This window comes from Emys orbicularis, chromosome 3 (genome assembly GCF_028017835.1).
Source record: "Emys orbicularis isolate rEmyOrb1 chromosome 3, rEmyOrb1.hap1, whole genome shotgun sequence".
NCBI classification, from domain to species: Eukaryota; Metazoa; Chordata; order Testudines; family Emydidae; genus Emys; species Emys orbicularis.
In genome coordinates, this window is record NC_088685.1 from 67,301,946 (window position 1) to 67,323,204 (window position 21,259).

The following is a 21,259-nucleotide window of genomic DNA, read 5'->3' on the forward strand; positions in this document are numbered from 1 at the left end:
TGCTGCTGAGTTAACAGAGACTTTCTAACAAGCTACTCCCGAGGATGTAAAAAGAAAAAAAACACAATTCAGATTGTAAATTACCTTTACCAGATCAAAGTTTGCTCACTTATTGAACCGTTCTCTTAACAAAGGACCTCGTTAAAAAAACTTAACACCTCTGCCTTCAGGCAAGGAGAGATAAGATATGCATCTACCTTCAGCTCTGCTCTCCAAGCAGCTAGAAGGAAAAAAAAATCTCTTACTGGCTTTTGGGTTTAAAACGATCCCACCGCTGTGCCACCATGTCAAGGCTGTATCCCTACTTTGAACTTTAGGGTACAAATGTAGGGGCCTGCATGAAAACTGCTAAGCTTATCTACCAGCTTAGCTCTGGTCCCGCTGCCACCATTCTCGATGGATTCCCTCCCTGGGAAGCCTTGAGAAACCTTTCACCAATTCCCTGGTGAATACAGATCCAAACTGCTTGGATCTTAAACAAGGAGAGATTGACCCTTCCCCCCTCCTTCCTTTCACCAACTCCTGGTGAATACAGATCCAAACCCCCTTTGGATCTTAAAACAAGGAGAAATCAATCAGGTTCTTAAAAAGAAGGCTTTTAATTAAAGAAAAAGGTAAAAATCATCTCTGCAAAATCAGTATGGAAAATAACTTTACAGGGTAATCAAACTTAAAGAGCTCAGAGGAATCCCCTCTGTCTTAGGTTCAAAGTATAGCAAACAAGATAAGCACTCTAGTAAAAGGTACATTTACAAGCTGAGAAAACAAAGTAAATCTAAGACGCCTTGCCTGGCTTTTACTTACAATTTTGAAATAAGAGAGACTTGTTGAGAAAGATGGGGAGAACCTGGATTGATGTCTGGTCCCTCTCAGTCCCAAGAGCGAACAACCCTTTAAACAAAGGACACACACAAAAGCCTTTCCCCCCCCAAGATTTGAAAGTATCTTGTCCCCTTATTGGTCCTCTGGGTCAGGTGTCAGCCAGGTTACCCGAGCTTCTTAACCCTTTACAGGTAAAAGGATTTTAGAGTCTCTGACCAGGAGGGACTTTAGTACTGTACACAGTATGGCTGTCACCCTTCCCTTTATAGTTATGACAGACAGGCAGAGCTGGGGCACTCTGGCCAGGCGAGTCCCCAGGCTGAGGCCAAGCTAAAAGGGCCTGTGGGGGTACTGAGGCTGCAGCAGTGCAGCCAGGCCAGGAAGAGGCAGCAGGTCCAAACCCCTTTGCCAATGATGAGTGGCCATTTCAGACTACAGTTTGCCCCTGAGAAAAGGGGCTAGATGAAGACTGGCAGTTGGTCACTGAGGCAAGGTGGGCTTTGGGGAATTGGGGTTCCCCAGGGAGGGGAGGACCCCTGATTGTGGGTACTGCCAGGGGGCAGTGCCTGGGCGAAGGGGCACCGCAGGCCTGGAGGGATGTGGGGCCTGAACTAAAGTGTGGTGGAGAAGAGAGAGAAGCAGGAGGCAGCAAGGGAGACACTGGCCAGCAGGAGGTGCTCTGAAGCTGGAAGAGCTAATTCCCAGGCCAACCAGCAGGAGGCACTGCAGCGGTGAGTGCTCCGCCTTGCTACATACCAATACAAGGAGACCTCATCCCTATCAGCACTACAAATTAGAAGGAAAATATTACGTTTTCTGTTGCCACACTGTTTTTCCCTTTCTTTTAATTGTCTGCCTAGGGTACATTGAAAAGCATTCTAAACCAGCACAGAAACAAGCTCCTTGAGAGAAGGCAGACCAGAGCATAGGTGCTGGAACTAACGGGTCTGGGGGGTGCAGCCACCCCCCTGGCTTGACGTGGTTTCCATTACATACAGGGTTTACAATTTGGTTCAATGGCTCTCAGAACCCCCGCTATAAAAATTGTTTCAGCACCTCTGGACCAGAGCAATTATTTTGGCTTCTAAACTTTAATAGGAAGAGCTATGAGGTTACAAATCAACAAGGAGCAAAATTCAATTCAATTCCATCCCTGGGGGCTTATGTGCTGTAATCACACCGCTCACCTCCAGAGGGCCACCTAACATCCAGGTTTGGCGTTGCCAGGGTTCTCTCAGTCTAGCACCCCCCTTAGTTGATTCTGGTGCTACAACAGTCTGCTGTCTGTGGCCTAGCCCTCCAACCATGCCACTGCTCAGTCCATTCCCGTTCCTGCAGGTTACCCAAAAAGTCCAAAAAATAGTAAACAAGATCTAATGGCCTTCAATTCCAACCTCTATCAGGTCTTTGCTTCTTTTATTCTTGACATCCACGATTCCCCTCTTGGTCCGGGGAAGAGCTAGGGGAATCCAGGGTTCTTAGGCTGAAACAGAGAGCAGGCTTGTTTAGGTGGCTAAGGACCGTTTCTTCAGCTCCACTGTTTTTCCTGGTTGCTCATACTTTTACCTTGCTCATCAGCAACGTCACAAGATCTGCAGATTCTGTGGTCTTCACCTTGACTTTGTGGTTCATTGTGGCTTCTCCTGAGGCCAGGTATGGAAGTGTTTCCTAAAAGCCAGTCTCAGGTTCTTCTCTGCAGCAGCAGGATTGTAATTGCTACCAGTTTTCTCTGCCCCTTGCCTTAAGATAGTCAGTCTCTCTCTCCTCTCAACAGGAGTTCCCCCTTGCCCCTCTTTCTGGGACTGGGGTTGTGGCTTGGGCCTCTTTGCCTTAAGCCTGGTCTACACTTAAAAATTAGATCCATCTAGCTACGTCGCTCAAGGTTGTAAAAAATCTTGCACCCTGAGCACCATACTTAGGTCAACTTAAGCCCCACTGTAGATGTGGATAGGTCAACGGTAACATTCTTCTGTCATCCTAGCTATTGCCTCTCGGAGTGACATTAACTGCAGCAATGGAAAACCCCTTTCCGTTGATGTACAAAGTGTCTACACTATTGCGCTACAGCTGCAGCAATATAGCTGTGCCGCTTTAACAGGTGTAGTGTAGACCTGGCCTTAGAATAATCTGTCTTTCCATCCTTCAAGCAGGAGTTTCCCCTCAGTCCTCTTTCTGGAGCTGGAGTTTGTCTCTCAGGCCAACTGCCTTAGGTTAATCAGCTGCAAGACTTTTGCCCGCTTCCTTCAGCTAAACACCCTTCCCATCTAGCCTTCCAATCTCAAAGGTTCATCAGGCCAGCCTTCTCCTGTCAATGTCTGCCCTGCTATGAGGGAGGAGGCAGCTTTATGCTGTTTCCACTTTCTCCCAACTCCTTCCCAATTCGTAGGGTGAGAGGGGAGGCTTGCCTCATCCTCTGTGCAAGGTTCCTGACACTGGGCCCTTAAACATACATGAACAAGCACTATTCAGTCCTAAAGCTGCTTCCTCACTATCCCTATCTCCCTTAGGTCTCTCTACATCTTCCTATAGGATCTTTCAAACCCTCCAACAGCCATGACAGGTGGTGGGATGGGCAGACAACTAGGCACTATTGCTGTGGATGGCAGACTACCCCATCACACATGTATAAATGTTTTTGCTTAGGATTTCTGTATAAGGTAACTGGAAAGCATGTAGTGAATGGAACGGATAAGCATACATCTATAAAGTCACTCAAACTAGTGAAAAGTGGAGGGGTGCTTTGTTTTTTATTTTGTTATTTTTCTTGCAAAGTATCCTGTACGGATTTCAATGGGATTATAATTGGGCTACAAGATTGCCTCATATAAAACAGCCCAAGAACTAAAATGGTGATTACCTTTTAAGGAAAGAAACATTTCTAGGCTCTGTATTTTAGTTAAAACTAAAAAAAGTCCTCTTATGAAGGCACTACGCCGGCAAGTGAGCCTTTTTCCCCCTTACTTTTTTATTTTATATATAAAGTAGTCAGCCCTCCCAACCACCAGCAAATCTCACTCACTCAACAATCCCCCTCCATTATGTATTCCATATTATTTATTTTCAGACTATAGCCTCAATGGCTACTTTAATCGGATCAGCAGAAACCAAAAACAATGCTGAGCAAATAAAAATATACTGCTGTTTAACTCATACGTCCCAATGCTGTTCATCTCCGTATTCATTGAGTTCTCCCGCGGTATACTCTTTCAAGTCAACGTTTTAAGAAATAAACCATAAGTGAACCACTAATGTCTAATTTAGATGAGTTTGTGCACTGTGCTTAAACACAAAAGCTGTAGATCTGACAAAGTGGGTATTCACCCACGAAAGCTTATGCTCCAATATGTCTGTTAGTCTATAAGGTGCCACAGGACTCTTTGTAGCTTTTTACATGAGTAGAAAAGTAAGAGAAGATTGTCTTCCCCCCCGCCCCCTTCATTTTATTTTCCAAGAAGATTTGTGCCAAACACTTTTTAAAAGCAAAAAACCAAAACAAATGTTATGCAAAGGAGTTTGAGTACAACGTGTTCAGGGGACATTTTTCTTCATCTTATCTGCAAATCACTGAAGAAAACATTTGGGGATGACTGATTCCTGAGTACATAGCAGTCCACAAATGCATAGAATAAGTCCTACAGCCAATTACCAGGACACATATAGCATTGTAAAAGCAGGTAACTAAGTGCAAATTATTATTAACCTGCCAGTAAAATACTAGTCAACTTAGAACAAAACCACAGGTCTCCAGACACAATTGAATGACTGGGAGTACGAATATTATAACAAGTACCTCTTATGTAGTGCTTGTCATCAGTAGATGTCAAAGCACTAGCTAAGTCATTGCAGTTTGTTTCTCATATTTATATATAGCCAGTTTTCATGCCTATCCTGGAAGCTCCAAGTAGGGAGATGTAGCAAAAAATGACTGGATAGGGAACGTGTCAAAGTGCCCCTAAAAGACTCAGACAGCACCACATTCTAACAGCTGAGCCAGGGGTAGTCCCTAAGCCACACGTTCCAAGCTTCAGGACTAGAGTTAATTCACAACGGATGTGTAATTCACTGCTCTGGAGAACACTCTGGGATACCACATACATGAAAAGGGCTACAGCATACAAGAACAATCCTGGTCTACATCATGCAACAGGCCTTTTGCACCAGTGAGAGATGTTAAGTATGAGACTGAAACAAAGAGTATTTCATAATTCCTGGTTTATGGACTTAGGAAAACAGACATGTTTTTCTTTTGTCTGTTTAAAAATATTTTAATTGGAGCAGTTAGCACAAAAGATGGCATAAGCAGAGGGAATCTGAAGTCTTCAGTCAAGAAAAAGACAAGCAATAAGGTCATAGTAATATCCACTGAAAATCTGAATAAGGAGAGATGTTGAGAAGGTAGTTAAGTTTGTACGTTTTGTTTTTCTGCATGGTTTCCTGAAGGGCAATTAGTCACATGCTCAGATAAGCCAAGTTCTTCTGATTTCAACTCATGCTAAGAGGAGAAAAATGATAGTAAAAAGGTAACATTCCTAAGTATTGAGCAGCTCAAAAAATAAAATAAAATACAGGGAGATCTTCAGACACCAGACCCATAAATGGACTGTGCTATTTAAAGTTACTGATAACACACACATTTAAAAAAATAACTAAAGCAAATGTCCTAATAGGGAAGATAAATTGGAACAATTGTTACTGTTGTCACCCCTCATCTTCTTTCTGCTCTTGATATTTCTGCGAGCTGAGTCAGAGTGTGCTTTCCAAGATCTCAGTCATGACTATCTGGCAGCCACTGAAAGTAAGACAAAAACCCTATGGCAGCAAGTCTCAGAGCCAGGGAAAACTGATTTTGGTCCACACTGTGGGACCAAAAATAGAAGTGTAGACATTTGGGCTTGGGCTGGAGCCTGGGCTCTGAGACGCTCACTGGGTTTCAGCACTCCAGCTTGAGCCTGAATGTCTACACTGCTATTTTTAGCCCTGCAATGCAAGCCCGCATCAGTTGACCCTGGCTCTCAAACTTGCTGCCACAAGTGGTTGTGTTTTATTCTGTTTTGCTGTGTAGATGTACCCTGAATAACCCCAAAGATAAATTCTAATTAATCTTTGGAAATAGACTTCCTACACCCAATCCACCAGAGAAAGAGAGACACATACTCCTGGCAGTAAGGCCTCAAATAAAGTTCTGTGATGGATCCTTTGACAGAAAAGAACCTCCCTCTTTTCTAAATTCTGACATTTTTTTTTGCCTCTGCATCCCTAAATGATGTGCATTCTTGTTTTTGTAAACAATCCACAATAGGATTTGGATATCAATGTATCCAAACTGCAAGTGATTAAGTATATATGGCTGTTATCTATGCATTATGCCAAGGTAGACAGAATACAGAATAAAAAATTAAAACCTGCTGAAAATGCAAATATTTACTACTTCAAGTTTTCAAGTCGTTGATATACAATTTCTTGTGTTTTGAGAAATTGCACTGATTCCAGCAGTATTCCTCATTTGAAGTTTAAGCAGTATACATGAGACTACTATAATAGAGATTTAGAGCCACTAAATAACCTCTATATCACACACAGCAATATGTTTTCCAATACCTTCTGCATTAATAATTTTAATTACCACATCACTCTGTAGGAAAAAGATCTCTCCTCCACAAATAGGCACTGCTCACAGTATCTGAGCATTCTATGAATTAGATAGAAGAGTATGTTCAAAATATTCAGTATTTGAATTGTTTTTATGTATATTGGGGATGCAGTCACTATACAATCAGTGGAAATACCATGATAGATATCACAAATTTTTGAGAGGTTCATATTTTTCTTTTATAAAATAGGATCACAAGATATGATATTTTCTGGTAAGTTTTACAATACCTATTTAATCCAACACTTTTTTTCTCAAGAGTTTAAGGGGAAAAAAACAAACCCAAACCACTATTCATATATGCTTTCTGCTCTACCGTAATAGAGCTAATAGATGAAATACAAATTACCCAACGAATACTATATCGTCAGCTGTGCAAACACTGAAGTAATTGGTAAATGTAATATTCTAGCAACTTTATCCACCACTAGTTACAAGCTTAAATATAAAATGATGCTATTAAATGCGTGATTGCAACTTTAACTAAATATTACACTGGCGGTGTTTTTCTTCCATAATTGACACTTCAGAGCCTGCAGAAGTCAAATGTTTTCTTTATGAAAACTCTAGTAGACTTGGACATATCCAAGAAAAACCAAGTGTACAGCATTCAGTTGGAACTTAAAAAAAAAAATCTTACCATTAGATTCAAAGCAAGTTACAATTACACACACACACACACACACACACACACAGAACCTGTAAAATCATATTTGAAAAGCACTTAATTGTAAAACTCTTTCACATTACTAAATAATCTACTACTAATTTACTATTTAGCAAGAATATGAAGTGGTATCCTTACACATTTATATTTTTACATATGAACTATGAAAAATAGAGCGTATTATACTTTGTCAAGGCAAAACAATTAGCTACCTGTTTTGTAATACTAATGTAGCTCAATTAATAATGCAATTCTGGCCCCTACATTTTCAAAGTGGGGTGCAGGAATTTAGCCACCAGATTCTCATTGGCTTAACACAGGGGTGGGGAACCTACAGACTGTGGGCCAGATCCGGCCCGCTGCTTCATTTCATCCAGCCCGCAGCAAGTCTCCGCGCTGCCGGGCCTCAGTGCTCCCCCTGGCAGGGCTGGAGCCGCAAGCGCCAGCTCGCCCCACTGCGGGGCGAAGCTAGGGTTGCCAGGCTGTAAAAAGTCCAGTTGGCTCTGCGCAGCTCCCCGGAAGTGACCGGTATGTCCAGCCCCTAGGCGCAGGGGTGATCAGGGAAGCTCCGCGCGCTGCCCCCAGCACCGGCTACGCAGCTCCCATTGGCTGGGAACCATGGGCAATAGGAGCTGTGGGGGCGGCACCTGTGGGCGCTGGCAGTGCATACTGCACAAAGCCACGTGGCCCCTCCACTTTGGGGCCAGACATGGTGGCCACTTCTGACAGCAGCGTGGAGCCAGGGCAGGCAGGGAGTCTGCCTTAGCCCCGCTGTGCCGCTGACCAGGATCCACCTGAGGTAAGCGCCGCCCGGCTGGAGCCCGCACCCCAAACCCCCTGCCCCAGGTCAGAACCCCCTCTCGCACTCTAATTCCCTCCCAGACCCCGCACTCCCACGCGCACCCCAACCTCCTGCCCCAGCCCTGAGCCTGCTTCCGCACTCCAAACCCCTTGGCTCAAGCCCAGAGCCCCCTCCTACACCCCGAGCCCACACCCCCAGCTGGAGCCCTCACCCCCTTCCCATGCCCCAACCCCCTGCACGAGCCCAGAGCCCCCTCCCACACCCTGAACCCCTCATTTCTAATCCCACCCCAGAGCCTAGGGGAAGCCCCAAGCCTCCTCCTCCCTCCCCACTGCGGGGCTGTGTGTGGCTAGCGACTGATTTTTTCTGTGGGTCAGTAGCCCCTGATAGAAAAAAGGTTCCCCACTCCTGGTCTAAAGTATACCTAGAAGGCTCATTAGAGAAACACTGTTGTAATGGACTGTGAACCCAAACAAAGAACGGAACTTAATAAAAGAAGAGCTGATACTTACTCCTTATTCCTGTTTTTAATGCAGCGATGATAAAGAACTTTGACTGCATTCCATGTGCCTGAAGACCTGGAATCAGGCCTCAAATTATCTTCAAACAAGGTAAAAACACTGCTGGATGCTGAATTTCCCATAGATTCCACCAATAAAGTGTCAGAATTTAAAAGCCACATCTGTGGATAGAGAATAGTTTATTTATAGAATACACCAGCAGCTTGAACTTGTTCTGTTACTCCGGATTTAAACCTGACCTGCTATGAGTAGGTGACATTAGGCCACATAAATCATGAAGCTTGATGTTTACTAGAGTATGACAATTTAAAAGTAGATTCTAACAAATCTTTAATCGATGTGAACTAACATTTTATGTTAAATAATCTTAAGTGTTCAAAGTGCTGTAAGCTCCAGTGGAGATAAATCAAGGGTTCTATAAATGATGCAGAATTTCTTGTGATCCGTGTTAGGAGCAACAGAACTGTGAATCTGCATTTCCTTTGTGGTAGTAGCATGTTCCCTCTGCTAGAAAAAGAAGAAACAGCCAAAAACTATTGTTCCAGTAGCTAATAGATTATTTTTCTAATTTTATATTTCAGTGATGTATCAAGCAAATTGTGTTGAAACAGTCTAGAACTGAAGACAGGACGGCAGTTGAGAGATTTCCCACTGGAAAAGCCAAGAAACAAGAGAAAGAGAGAGTATTTAAAACAGATTGGATAGAGCTAAAACAAACAGAGAGGGAATGGGTAGCACATTAGAGTTTACTAAAGATGAGACAGGCCCAATTACCAAGAGCGGCAAAGGCTCTTGATACTAGTCAGCTCTGTGTTCTTGGGGAACCAGGGGCAGTATCCAGCCTGACTCATGAAAGACACCCCCACCCCCCTTTCTCCCCCAGCCTCTGCTTAAACCAAAGCCCATCAGAGGAAAAAACTTGCAGAGAGCAGTGAAGGGCGTTGGGAGACACACTTAGGCTTTGTCTTCACTACCCGCCGATCCGGCGGGTAGCAATCGGTTTTTCGGGGATCGACTTACCGCGTCTAGTGAAGACGCGGTAAAATCGATCCCTGATCGCTCTGCCGTCGACTCCGGAAATCCACCTCGGCAGGAGGCGGCAGCGGAGTCGGCGGCAGCGCGGCAGCGGTCGACTTTCCCGCGTCCTCACCGCTAGGTAAGCCGACCTAAAATACGCAACTTCAGCTACGGTATTCACGTAGCTGAAGTTGCGTATCTTAGGTCGGACCCCCGCTGCAGTGTAGACCTAGCCTTAGACCCCTCCTGACAAGGGTGACAAGATTAAGACATCTCCATTAGCATACAGAATGAAGAACAGAGACAACTCCCCCAGCCTCATCTGCATGAAAGATGGGACAGGGAGACATCGCCATTTGTATACAGAATGGAAAACAGAGAACCACACTGAACTCTGGGACCAGAAAAAGCAGGGACGCACTGCATCATGGGAATCTCTGCTCCAGATGTTAATAAACCTACGCCTGCCCACACGCTGCTCAGCAGTTATCAGACCAATTATAGTAATGAATCCTTGATTGATATCCAAAATACTGAAGCAGCCCAGTTGCATTGTGAGCTCCCTGGAAGAAAACACCACCCATAGCCAAGAGTGATCAGCTCCTATTGTCTAGCCTAAAGAAAACCCTTGAGTCATCAGTTTACCTATAAACAAATCTAGTGTTCTCCCTTGAACCATTGTATTTTCTCTACAAAAATCCCTACTCACTCTCCAGTAAGTGTTCTGATGCTTAGATCCAAACTATGCATCAGTTCCACTGGGACTCCATCTTCTCCTGACTGACTGTGCTGGGGGCTCTGCCTGTCTCCAGCCCTCAGGACCCTGAGCTACCAACATCACCTGGGAACCCCGACCAGTTCAAGCCTCATGGAGTGGGTGAGATCCCCCTTCTTTCTCTGTTTTCCTTTCTACCTTAGGTATTAACCTTTAATAATGTAGGTTATGTTGGTTTAGGCTCTCCTTGTGTAGTTATCACTACTATTCAATAAATAACTTTTATGGTTAAGCCGGTTGCTTCTCTCTCTCTTGCTGAACTTTACTCTTTTGTGTTTTTAGCTTCCCCCATTCACTCTACAGCAACTCTTCTTTTACCTAAGCTAAAGATCCCTGCAGCACCCAAAATACTGTGGGGTTTGCTCATCAAGTAGGTTACTGTCAGGACAATTGTGATGTGAGAGTGGGGATAGGGACGTGCTGAATCTGGGACGCATAAGGGTAACAGTTTGAAAGTGCTGCTTGACCCAGTCCATGGAGCCCAGGGGCATATAAGGAGAGGCAGCTTGAAAGTGCTGCTTCATCCAGCCCAGTGAGTCCAGAGACATATAATGGGTCAGCTTGACAGTGCTGATTGACCTGGTCCGTTCAGACATGCTCTGTTAATGTATGTGTAGGTGTTCATCTGGTTCTGGGGCTGGAGAAACCCAGTCCTAGGGAACCTAGGTCCTGCAGGATAGCTCCATTGGGAGGGGACTTGCAGAAGGGAGAAGTAGAGCTCCATATGAAAACACAAGTGACAGAAGCAGTACATTGATAGAATTACAGAACTCTCCCCTCCCCCCAGAAGAGTAACCCGAATAAATGAGCATACCCCAAAGTAACGGGCAAATCTGGTAACACTCTAGCCAACACTTATTTGGAAAATAAAACTAATAAAAAGATCTGATAATGGGAATTAGGTTTCTCCATACTAATTGCTGGCACAAAAGTGCTGGAAATCTATATTAAAGGAAAGTTTTGAGAAACCTCAATTCTTTTCACTCTATTATTATTAATCCAATCACTGAATGTTTGTGTTGTGGTACCCCAAGGCCCCAAACAAGATAAGGCACTGTTGTGCTAGGAACAGTACAAAAACCATTCAGGTCCCTCCCCTTTTCATTTATTCACTTGGCCATGGCAGTAGAGACATGAGTTACCAAAATGAAATTAACTTTCACAAGTGAGCTAAAAGAATTTTTTCACTCTCTTTGAGTATATTATTTCAGTTTGCTTTATATGTCGCTCATTAAACATATTACTTTGTACTGTCCTCCAAGGAATTCCAATTGTTTTTCCCCAAAGACCTAGTTGCTCTTTGAACTGGCAGTCAAGTTTAATAGGATTCTTTTCTTAGCTGCTTTTAACATTCACTTTGATGCATCTTTGGACTCTTATACACAATCTTATACATAATCTAGTGCACTTATAGAAGTATACAAGTAGGAATTAAGTGCTGCTATTGGTTAGTAGTTCGTGCTAGCCTTTCGCTTTTGGAGACCTGGGTGACCTTAAGTTAAGACAACAAGTTAAATTAAGTTGGGTGATAGACTTACTGCAGCCCCTGCTAACAGGTTTGTTCACATCAGATAACACTTACTATTTGATATAACTGAGCACAACTATTGCAGTTTGTCAGAGGCCCAGTATTAGAAAACTGTAGCAAGGCTTTTGCAAAGAAGGAATGAGACACACTCTCAAAGATGTCTGGGAGGAGACAGGGAAAGACACTAGCTAATTGTACTAAGCCTAGCTCTAGGATGTGGACAAATAGAAGAGAATCCAGAGAAGAGCAACAAAAAATGACTAAAGGTCTAGAAAACATGACCCATGAGGGAAGATTGAAAAAATTGGGTTTGTTTAGTCTGGAAAAGAGAAGACTGAGAGGGGACATAACAGTTTTCAAGTACATAAAAGGTTGTTACAAGGAGGAGGAAGAAAAATTGCTTTTCTTAACTTCTGAGGATAGGACAAGAAGCAATGGGCTTAAATTGCAGCAAGGGAGATTTAGGTTGGACGTTAGGAAAAACTTTCTAACTGTCAAGATGGTTAAGCACTGGAATAAATTGCCTAGGCAGGTTGTGGAATCTCCATCTTTGGAGATTTTTAAGAGCAGGTTAGACAAACACCTGTCAGGCATGGTCTAGATAATACTTAGTCCTGCTATGAGTAAAGGGGACTGGACTAGATGACCTCTCGAGGTCCCTTCCAGTCCTATGATTCTATGATAATACAAGTCCCTTACTCGCAAACACTCACCACATATGTTCTCCCTTCCCCTTTCAGAGTACTTCTAGAATCTTCAGAAAATTACTCCTGGGGGAATTCTGTGCCACTGCGCAAGCACAGAATTAATGTCTCCCGCAGATTTTTTTTCTCCGCAGAAAATACATTCTACCAGAGAGGTGCTGCAGTTACACCTTTTGCCCATCAGGGGCTGTTGTGGCGCCAGAACAGAGAGCAGCAGGCTCACCGGCAGTAGCAGCCAGCAGCTGGCTGCGTTCCTCACAGTGGCCGGGGATGGGGGGGGCCACACAGGGCTGCTGGGGGGTCACATAGATTGGGGTTCAGAAGGGCTAGTGGGGGGGGACTGGGGGAGGGGCTGAATGGGAATAGGGGGGCAGGGCCACATGGGGACAGGGTGGCTGAACAGGGGTCCAGGGATACATGGGGACGGGAGCAGATGTTCCTGACTGAATGGGAGAGGCTAGGGGTCAGCGAGGGTCTGCCTGGGGGAGGCTCCCCAACAATTCCTCTCCCCCAAAATAACCTGTTCCATACTTCTCTCACCCACACCAACAACCCTTCAGGTTTACTCCCAGGCTCCTTCCCAGCATTTACTTCCCTCTCCCTCAGCTCCTCAATTACCTCTGATTCCCCCATGCCTTTGCACTGCTTCTGAGGGGTGCGGGAAATAAGTTTTGTTAAGTTCTGTATTAATATGCCTAGCAAGGAATCTGTCAAAAAATATTTCCTGAAACTTTGTTGTTATCTGTATTGTTACAGACATACTTGCTGACAGGCATTTTGAAATAAATTACCAAAATAATTGAAACTGGCATGATTATATTGTGTTATTTTGACAAATAAAATATGCAGAATTTTGCAAAATGTTAAAAGATTGTGCACAGGTTTTTTAATTTTTTGACACAGAATTACCCCAGGAGTAGAAAGTGAATAGCATCCTTCACTCTAATCTAGAGGATATACCGTCAACATATGTCTACTCCTTTCACAGTTTCTTTTGCACCCTATTTTAAAGATTATTAATCAGTTTCACTTGGCAGCTGGATCCAGCTGAAAAGTGCTTCTGTTTACACATTATAATACTGTGGGACAAAAGCCACAGATTACTACCACTTTGTCAAAGCATGTCTTATGTTAGCAAAGATCAAACAGATTTGTATTGATGTTTGAATATGCATTATATAGCAGAAATCTGAGTCTGTTGGAGGAAAGGCACTATTTCTGCATCTTCTAAGCCTGTCAGTTTCTGACTTGTTTCTAACTGGTTTATTTTCTTTCAGCATTTTCCTTTTCCCCAGCATTAATTATTTTATTTCTGACCTGGTTGTTGACCTATACGAACAGTCCCAAATTCAGTTTCTGTGTTCTGATTCTAAGCATTTATGCATGTTACTTCTGGCTAGTATGTTTGTATATTTTGATCTGAGCTGTCAGCTATTTTATGGATACTACATAGATTTTTCTCTTCCGCGTGCAGTGTCTGGATTCCCAAATTTCCTTGAATTTAACCATTGGTAAGAAAAAAAAAACTGCTACAGCAATACTTAAAAATAAAGTATATTTAGAACTTATCAACAGTGTCCATTTGACAGCCCTGGAAAGCAACATACTCTGTACTAACAGAACAGTTACAGCTTGCATAATGAAAACCTAAGAAAAAACAGTGCTAGCTTCCCCATACAGTCCTGCTACTGTGCCACAAGCATGACACAGAGGGAACATCATTCGGGTCGGTAAGGTAAGTCAACTTCGGTACCCATTCAGTCTCACTACTCGGCTGAAAATGACAGCAAGGATGCAAATTAGAGCCAATTACGATGGTGATTTGTATAACAGAGACATTTATCCTGTAGGAATTGGATTGACTCACTTCACATAGACCGATGGACTTAGATATGAAAGAAATAGGTGCCTCAGAAATATGTAACATTAAGAAAAGTGCTACAAGAACTTTCAGTGACTCTTAGACTGTGACAAGCTATATAGAATATGTGAGCCACTTTATGATATTGATACCAATATTGTAAAATTGTAATGAGTCTTACCAGATATGCAAGGCCCTGCCAAATTCACACTCCATTTGGTCAATTTCATGGTCTTAGGATTTTAAAACTTATAAATTTCATGATTTCAGCTATTTAAATCTGAAATTTCATGGTGGTGTAATTGTAGGGATCTTGACCCAAAAAGGAGTTGTGGGGGGGGTCGCAAGGCTATTGTAGTGGGGATTGCGGTACTGCTACTCTTACTTCTACGCTGATGCTGGTGGCGGCACTGCCTTCAGATCTGGACAGCTGGAGAGCCGCGGCTGCTGGCCAGGAGCCCAGCTCTGAAGGCAGAGCCACCGCCAGCAGCAGTGCAGAAGTAAGCATGGTATGGTATTGCCACCCTTAGTTCTGTGCTGCTGCCTGCAGAGCTGGACCCTAAGTCAGCAGACACCACTCTCTGGCCGTCCAGGTCGAAAGGCAGCAGCGCAGAAGTAAGGGAGGCATGATATGGTATTGCCACCCTTCTGTGCTGGTGCTGGAGGCGCTGCCTCCAGAGCTGGGCATCTGACCAACAGCTGCCACTCTCCACCCACCCAGCTCTGAAGGCAGCACAGAAGTAAGGGTGGCAATACCCCCCCACCCCCGCAACTCCCTATTGGGTCAGGACCCCCAATTTGAGACACGCTGGCGTCCCCCGTGAAATCTGTATAGTATAGGGTAAAAGCACACAAAAGACCAGATTTCATGGGAGGAGACCAGATTTCACGGTCCGTGATGCATTTTTCACAGCAGTGAATTTGGTAGAGCCCTACAGATATGCCATGTAAGGTTTCAGTGGAAAAGTTATAACTTGCTAAATATGATAATCACATTTATATGTAAGTATCATCCTTGTATTGTGAGTTATAAATATGTATGGTATATTTGCATTTCAAACTTGTGCTGTGCTTCTGGGTGACACCTCTCCCAAGACAGATTGGCATCAGCACTATCCAGCCTACTTGATCGTCTATCAAAGGCAATCAGATATACAATGAACCCATTGAGAGAAGGCAGGGGTTACACCTACGAGTCAGCAGGACATGTAGGGACATGCTGGTGGACAGGGGACTCTGCTTTTCCATGCCCAAGTGTGCTGTATGTTTGTGTTTGGGGCAAAGGAAGTACAAGCCACATAGCAAAGGATATAAAAAGGCAGATGCATCTTCTCCATTTTGTTTTCAATCCTGCTTCCTACCTCTGGAGTAACTTTTCTATAAACTGAAGCTCTGAACAAAGGACTGAATGGCCCATCCAAGTTGTGCATGTGTTCCAGAGGGACTTTCCAGCCAGCAAACTCACCAATACTGCTAAGAACTTAAGACTTCAAAGTCCAGATCTCATGTATGTATCTGACCATTTTGTTTTTTTGTTATCCCAAAATGTATTCATAACCTTCACTCGTGTGTGATATTTATTTGCCAATTCAGTCAAAGACAGTGAAACTTTAAATGCTTGGGGGCTCCACTATCACTGCTTTAAAGTCAAAGTGTCTCACCTTGCTGAGCTAGCGTTTTATGCTTAGTTAGAATCTGTCTATGTTAACTGCTGTAATGATGTTAATTGGCAATTTGTTTTTATTTGAACTAACTTGCAATGCAGCACACATACTGACACCGTATAAATAGCCTTCTGTGCACAAAATTCTTTTGTGCAAAAAAACTGCAAAAATCTGTTGGACCTCTACTAGTGATTAAAGCCCACCCACCCTCCAAAAATTGAGCACTTGAAGTTGAGATATCTCACATCAGGCAAACCTTAAATGTTCAATATTTTCTTGGTGTAGACAGCTGTGTGGCATATCTATGGTACTCTTCCTAAAAATAAATCTTTTTTAAAAAAAGGTTTCTGCATTTAAAAGTAATTGTGTCAATTAATCGGGAAAATATTGTTACCCAGTGATTTCTTGTCTAGGACTGAACTCTTCCCCAGTGTGAGGCACTGGCCCCCTTCCTGCAAATACTAGAGACAGTTCAGACTTCTCCACAAGGCTCCAAAGTCTGACTATGCATCTTGAATGAGAGGAATGCTTATAAAACTATATTGAAACATTTAATTCTTATTGCTCAATAAATGTAAATTTGGAATAGCAATGTGTTATTCAGTTGTGTTAATTAGGTAAATGGATCTTGGTTGGGTGTAGTAGAAAAAGAGGCTGGTCCTAGGAAGACAATTAGGTAAACAATTATCGTTTGGATCCTCAGCTTATCCACAATCCAAGATATTTGGGACACAGTGAGCAAGAAGCGAAAATCAGTAGGGAAGGAGAGAGAAGCAGAACAGAACCTGTTTGGCTAAAGGCACAATGTCATGGGTCCAAAAAGCTTAGATCTCTAATACTATGACAAATTAAAGTTGGTAATGAAGATATGCCTGGTTAGCCTGAACATACCAGAAGGACCTGATTCAGTGTATAAGTATCTACATGGGGAACAAATATTTAATAACAGGCTCTTCAATCTAGCAGAGAAAGATATAATAAGATCCAATGTCTGGAAGTTGAAGCTAGACAAATTCAGACTGGAAATAAGATGTGAATTTTTAACAGTGAGAGTAATTAACCATTGGAACAATATACCAACAGTCGTGGTGGATTCTCCATCAATGACTATTTTTAAATCAAGATTGAATGTTTTTCTAAAAGATCTACTCTAGGAATAATTTTGGGGAAGTTCTATGGCCTGCATCATTCAGGAGGTCAGACTGGACAAGCCCATTGGTCCCTTCTGGTCTTGTAATCTATGATCCACGTATTCCACAAGGCTGGCACAAAATCAGCAGGGGCAAGGAGTCGAGTTCCTCGTACTCTATTATCCAAACATTTCTGAAATACAAGGATGCATCCCTGAGGGAGCCCAGATCCTCTTTTTCTGAAAAAGAAGGTAAAGGAAAGAATGCCATACTTCTTGCCAATGTACCATCAGCCATTTAAGGACATGGGAGAGGACCCTGGACTTTCTGCCCTTTGAAGTGGTTTTAGGGCAATTTTTGGGCTTAGCCCTGGAAAATCCCCAATTGGTGAAGTTGGTTTGGCCCAAGTTGAGTCCCAAGTGTTGAAGAGAACTGAACAGCTCTTGTAAAGGTGTCACCAGAGAAGTCTTGATTAGTGTTGGAGGATACAGAGATCCCAAAGCACTACCTATTTCCCTGAGAAGCTGAGGGTCAGCTGTGGCAGACCTCCCCACCTGTGGCTTTTAAGAGGGCCTCCTCATAATGGGAGCACCTCCTGGCTTTCTGTCTTCTATTAATGTGGCCTGCTGCACCATAACGGGGATAGGGTGAGTGGAGGTAAGATGCTCAGCAGCTGGTTCTGTTCAAGGATCACAGCCCCATAAATTTGGGCCCCCATGGGGAAAAGAAATGTAAGGAAATGATTCTGGCAGTGCTAGTTGAAGTTAAGAGTTAAAAGATAGGACGGTAGTGGATAAGGCAGAACACTGAATTGCTACTCTGTTTGCTCTTCCAGAGACAGAATTAATTGGGATGAGGACAGAAGGGATGTGCCCACACCCCAGAGGCTCCTGGACAAGTCTGAGCTATTTCAAATATTTCCAGGAAGAGGGGTGCAGCCCAAGTGTATCAGATATAAGGCTCCACAATATTTTTTATTTCCTCAGTCATAAAAATATTATAAACAGACAAGACTACATACTTCTATGTAAACAGCACAGCTGTGTACAGTACTTTGGACTAACTGCTTGAGATTTCAATGAGCTTTTAGTCTAAAAAATTCAAGCGGGTTCTTAATTTCCATTGCTGAATGCCCCAAACTAAAAAGAAAAAACTGAAAGAGACTCAAAGGCAGGCAGGCACACCAACTGATACATTTGAATGATCAACTCCTTTTTCTCATTTCCCTTACACACATAAGCAAACACATAATAACCAATGAATAAATGTCAGGAGTTCACACTCATGAATATATTTCTATACAATTATAAGAAAATGCCTTACCAAGATGTAGACTTTTCCATCATGCCCTTGTATTCTGAATCTAAATGTGCTTCTGGCAGAGGACAGTTCCACGAGACACTGAGCTATAATGTTCTGTACAAACTGAGACCTGTTTTAAAATAAATCAGTCTTCACAGAATATTTTCATAGTAACTATATTTTACAAAACTTAGCCATTGATACCCAGTGAGCCCTAAGAAAACTTTAAATATATGGTGAAGGGTTAAAACTCATGTGCATTTTATATAACAACCTGGTACATGGATTGTGCCAGCTATTTTCCAGACCCAAAGTCCAGAGTTTGGTCAAGAGACCAGAGGTCTAGCAAATAGTGATTAGCTAAGAGAAAGCAGAATAAACAAGATAACATTGCCTTTTCTAAGATATGCTTGGTCAGTAGAAATGCCAGATGTTGAAGCAATAACTGAATAATTATGTTTCAAATTGAACAAAGAATCCCTGTTCCTATTGTATTAGTTTCTTCTGTATGGAGACGTTCTTTCCACAGATTCAACCTTAAGTTTATGAAAGGTTGGCACATCAGTATAAGATATGGCATCCTCCCACCTGCCTTAAAACACAAAGGAGACAATCTTTATTGCCATATACTTTCACTGTTTCTTTGTTTTAACCCCTAGGAATGTACCTGTTGGACAATCAAAGGAGTTGCTTCATTCCTATGAACCCCAAATCAAAATTCAACATATATATATATATATATTTTATACTAATAACATTTTATCAAAGTATTAATTAAATGTTAACTTGCTAACTTAAGACCATGGGCAGAGACATTATGTAACCCGTTAACCATTGGCTAATGTGCTATCTTGTCTTGCTGAAAAACCCTAATTGCTTGTCATTAGCAATTATATGAAAGCATTGCATAAATTTAGCAAAGTAACAAAGATTGCATATTTAGTCACCAAAAGTCAAACAATGTAAAAAAGTTAAGGTTCCAACTACAAAGTTAATTTGACTTTCCGTAATGCCATCTGTACTATATGGTACTCGGTTTACAACAAACGGTAATATATAAAGCTATGCATTCAATTAGAAAAGAGATCACAAGACACAGCAGGTATACTATATGGCTGAGTTAAGAATGCTTTTGCATTTCCTAACTCTGTTATTTTAACAGTGCAGACTTAATACTTTATTAGCATAATATTTAATTAAATACCAAAAAAGTAACTATCCAAAAAGATTAATCTTTACCACTCAACAACATTGTTCCAATAACCAAACTGAGCACATTATCTGATTTCTATACCTTGGTATCATGTCAAAATTTGTTCCAGACTGCTGAATAATCATCTCAGTGACGTAATATTTTGTAGTCCCTAAAAATCAGACAAAAGGAAATTTTTACAACTCAATAAAACAGTACACTTATTTTCTACAGTAATATAATGCATCACCACATTTACTAAACTCCTAGATCAGCATCCAATTAAATGGTGGAAGAGATGTCCAAATTGTTGTTTTGACATATAGGAGGAGGAGCTGGGTAACTGGTAAAGAAATCAGACATGGCCAGAAGGAAATATCACTTTAGCTCTTTTTGGAGCTAATCACAAGATCAATATTTTGCCATTTGTATCATTCCCTACTTAACACCAAGCACAACCATTTCCCCCTGGATCCCATATAAATCCAGAGTGGGCAGGAGCCAAAACCCCTGTAGTGACCATTTTAAAAACATGTTATATATTTAAATGCTTGCTGATACCAATTAAAAACTCCTGTCCATTATTTATTATTGCTGTGCCAACCTTGAACAAGAAATGGAAAACACTTAATGGACTAAAATCAGTGTAACTTATGTCAGAACTTCAGTATCCTCTACCAGCCAACGATTCCCCAGTGAATAACAAACACACGGCTCTAACAAGAGTAAACTAAGGGGACTAATTTTCTTCTTTCTTCAAAGAGTGGAAACAATACTTCTCTGTAACAAAGTTAGGTTAACTCAGGACACTGGCCCTCTCTGTATTGATACGTACAGGACCCACACTTCAAGTGCAGACATTTAAAAAAAAAAAAAAGTCAGAAGAGGAATTTCTTCAGCTTTGCAGACATAGCTGCTTCCATCCAGGTTATCTTTTTCTTTTAAAATATTTTTGTAGGTATAAAAGAAAAAATATTTTATTTATGAACACAGATTGTATTTTACAAGCTATTTATAGGTTGCTACATAAGTGCATTTATTAAGTACCTACTTCCATAAACATAAACAAAGACAATATAATGGTTTAAGTGGGGAGATAGAAAAAGAAAAAGAAAAACCTTTCCCCCCCCCCACAGTTGCATCATACAGTGGAGTCGCATCTTACACGGGGGTTGGGTTCTAAAATCAGCGCGTAAGGCGAAAAATCGCATATAGTCAAAATTACCCTTGAAAATCCCTTAAATCGCCCATAAAGTACAGTATATGGTTTTGAGTATACAACCCTGTACAGTAATATGTATAAATGTATAATGTATACAGTAATGTACAGTATATAATAAAGAGTACATATGCAAAATATAATTTTACAGTACTGTATTTTTAATTACAGGGGGTAATTACAGGGGGTCGTCAGGGCTTGATGTCGATCCAGGAGACAGAGGTGACAGAAAGCTTGGGTGACGGACAGCGAGTCGTAGACGAAGTGGTTGGTTCTGGTTCAGCTCAAGAAGTTGATTGCGTAGGCTTATTTGCTGCTGGTTGTTTTTCCTTTAAAAACATGGTGATTAGCAACTGTTGCTGTTGTCTCTTGAGCTGCTCAAACATTTCTTGATACGGTCTCAAA

General features: G+C 42.2%; 1 protein-coding gene across 2 annotated transcripts in view; it reads right to left on the bottom strand.

The window, feature by feature from the left end:
- UBE3D (ubiquitin protein ligase E3D) overlaps positions 1-21,259 on the bottom strand; it is a 128,125-nt gene that overhangs the window by 83,217 nt on the left and 23,649 nt on the right. For both annotated transcript variants that reach the window (XM_065401736.1, XM_065401735.1), the window contains exons 6-8: positions 19,738-19,807; positions 18,465-18,573; positions 8,454-8,623 (exon numbers count right to left, since the gene is read on the bottom strand). In XM_065401736.1, the coding sequence (XP_065257808.1) occupies positions 8,454-8,623; positions 18,465-18,573; positions 19,738-19,807 (349 nt within the window). The remainder of the gene's footprint in view (positions 1-8,453; positions 8,624-18,464; positions 18,574-19,737; positions 19,808-21,259) is intronic.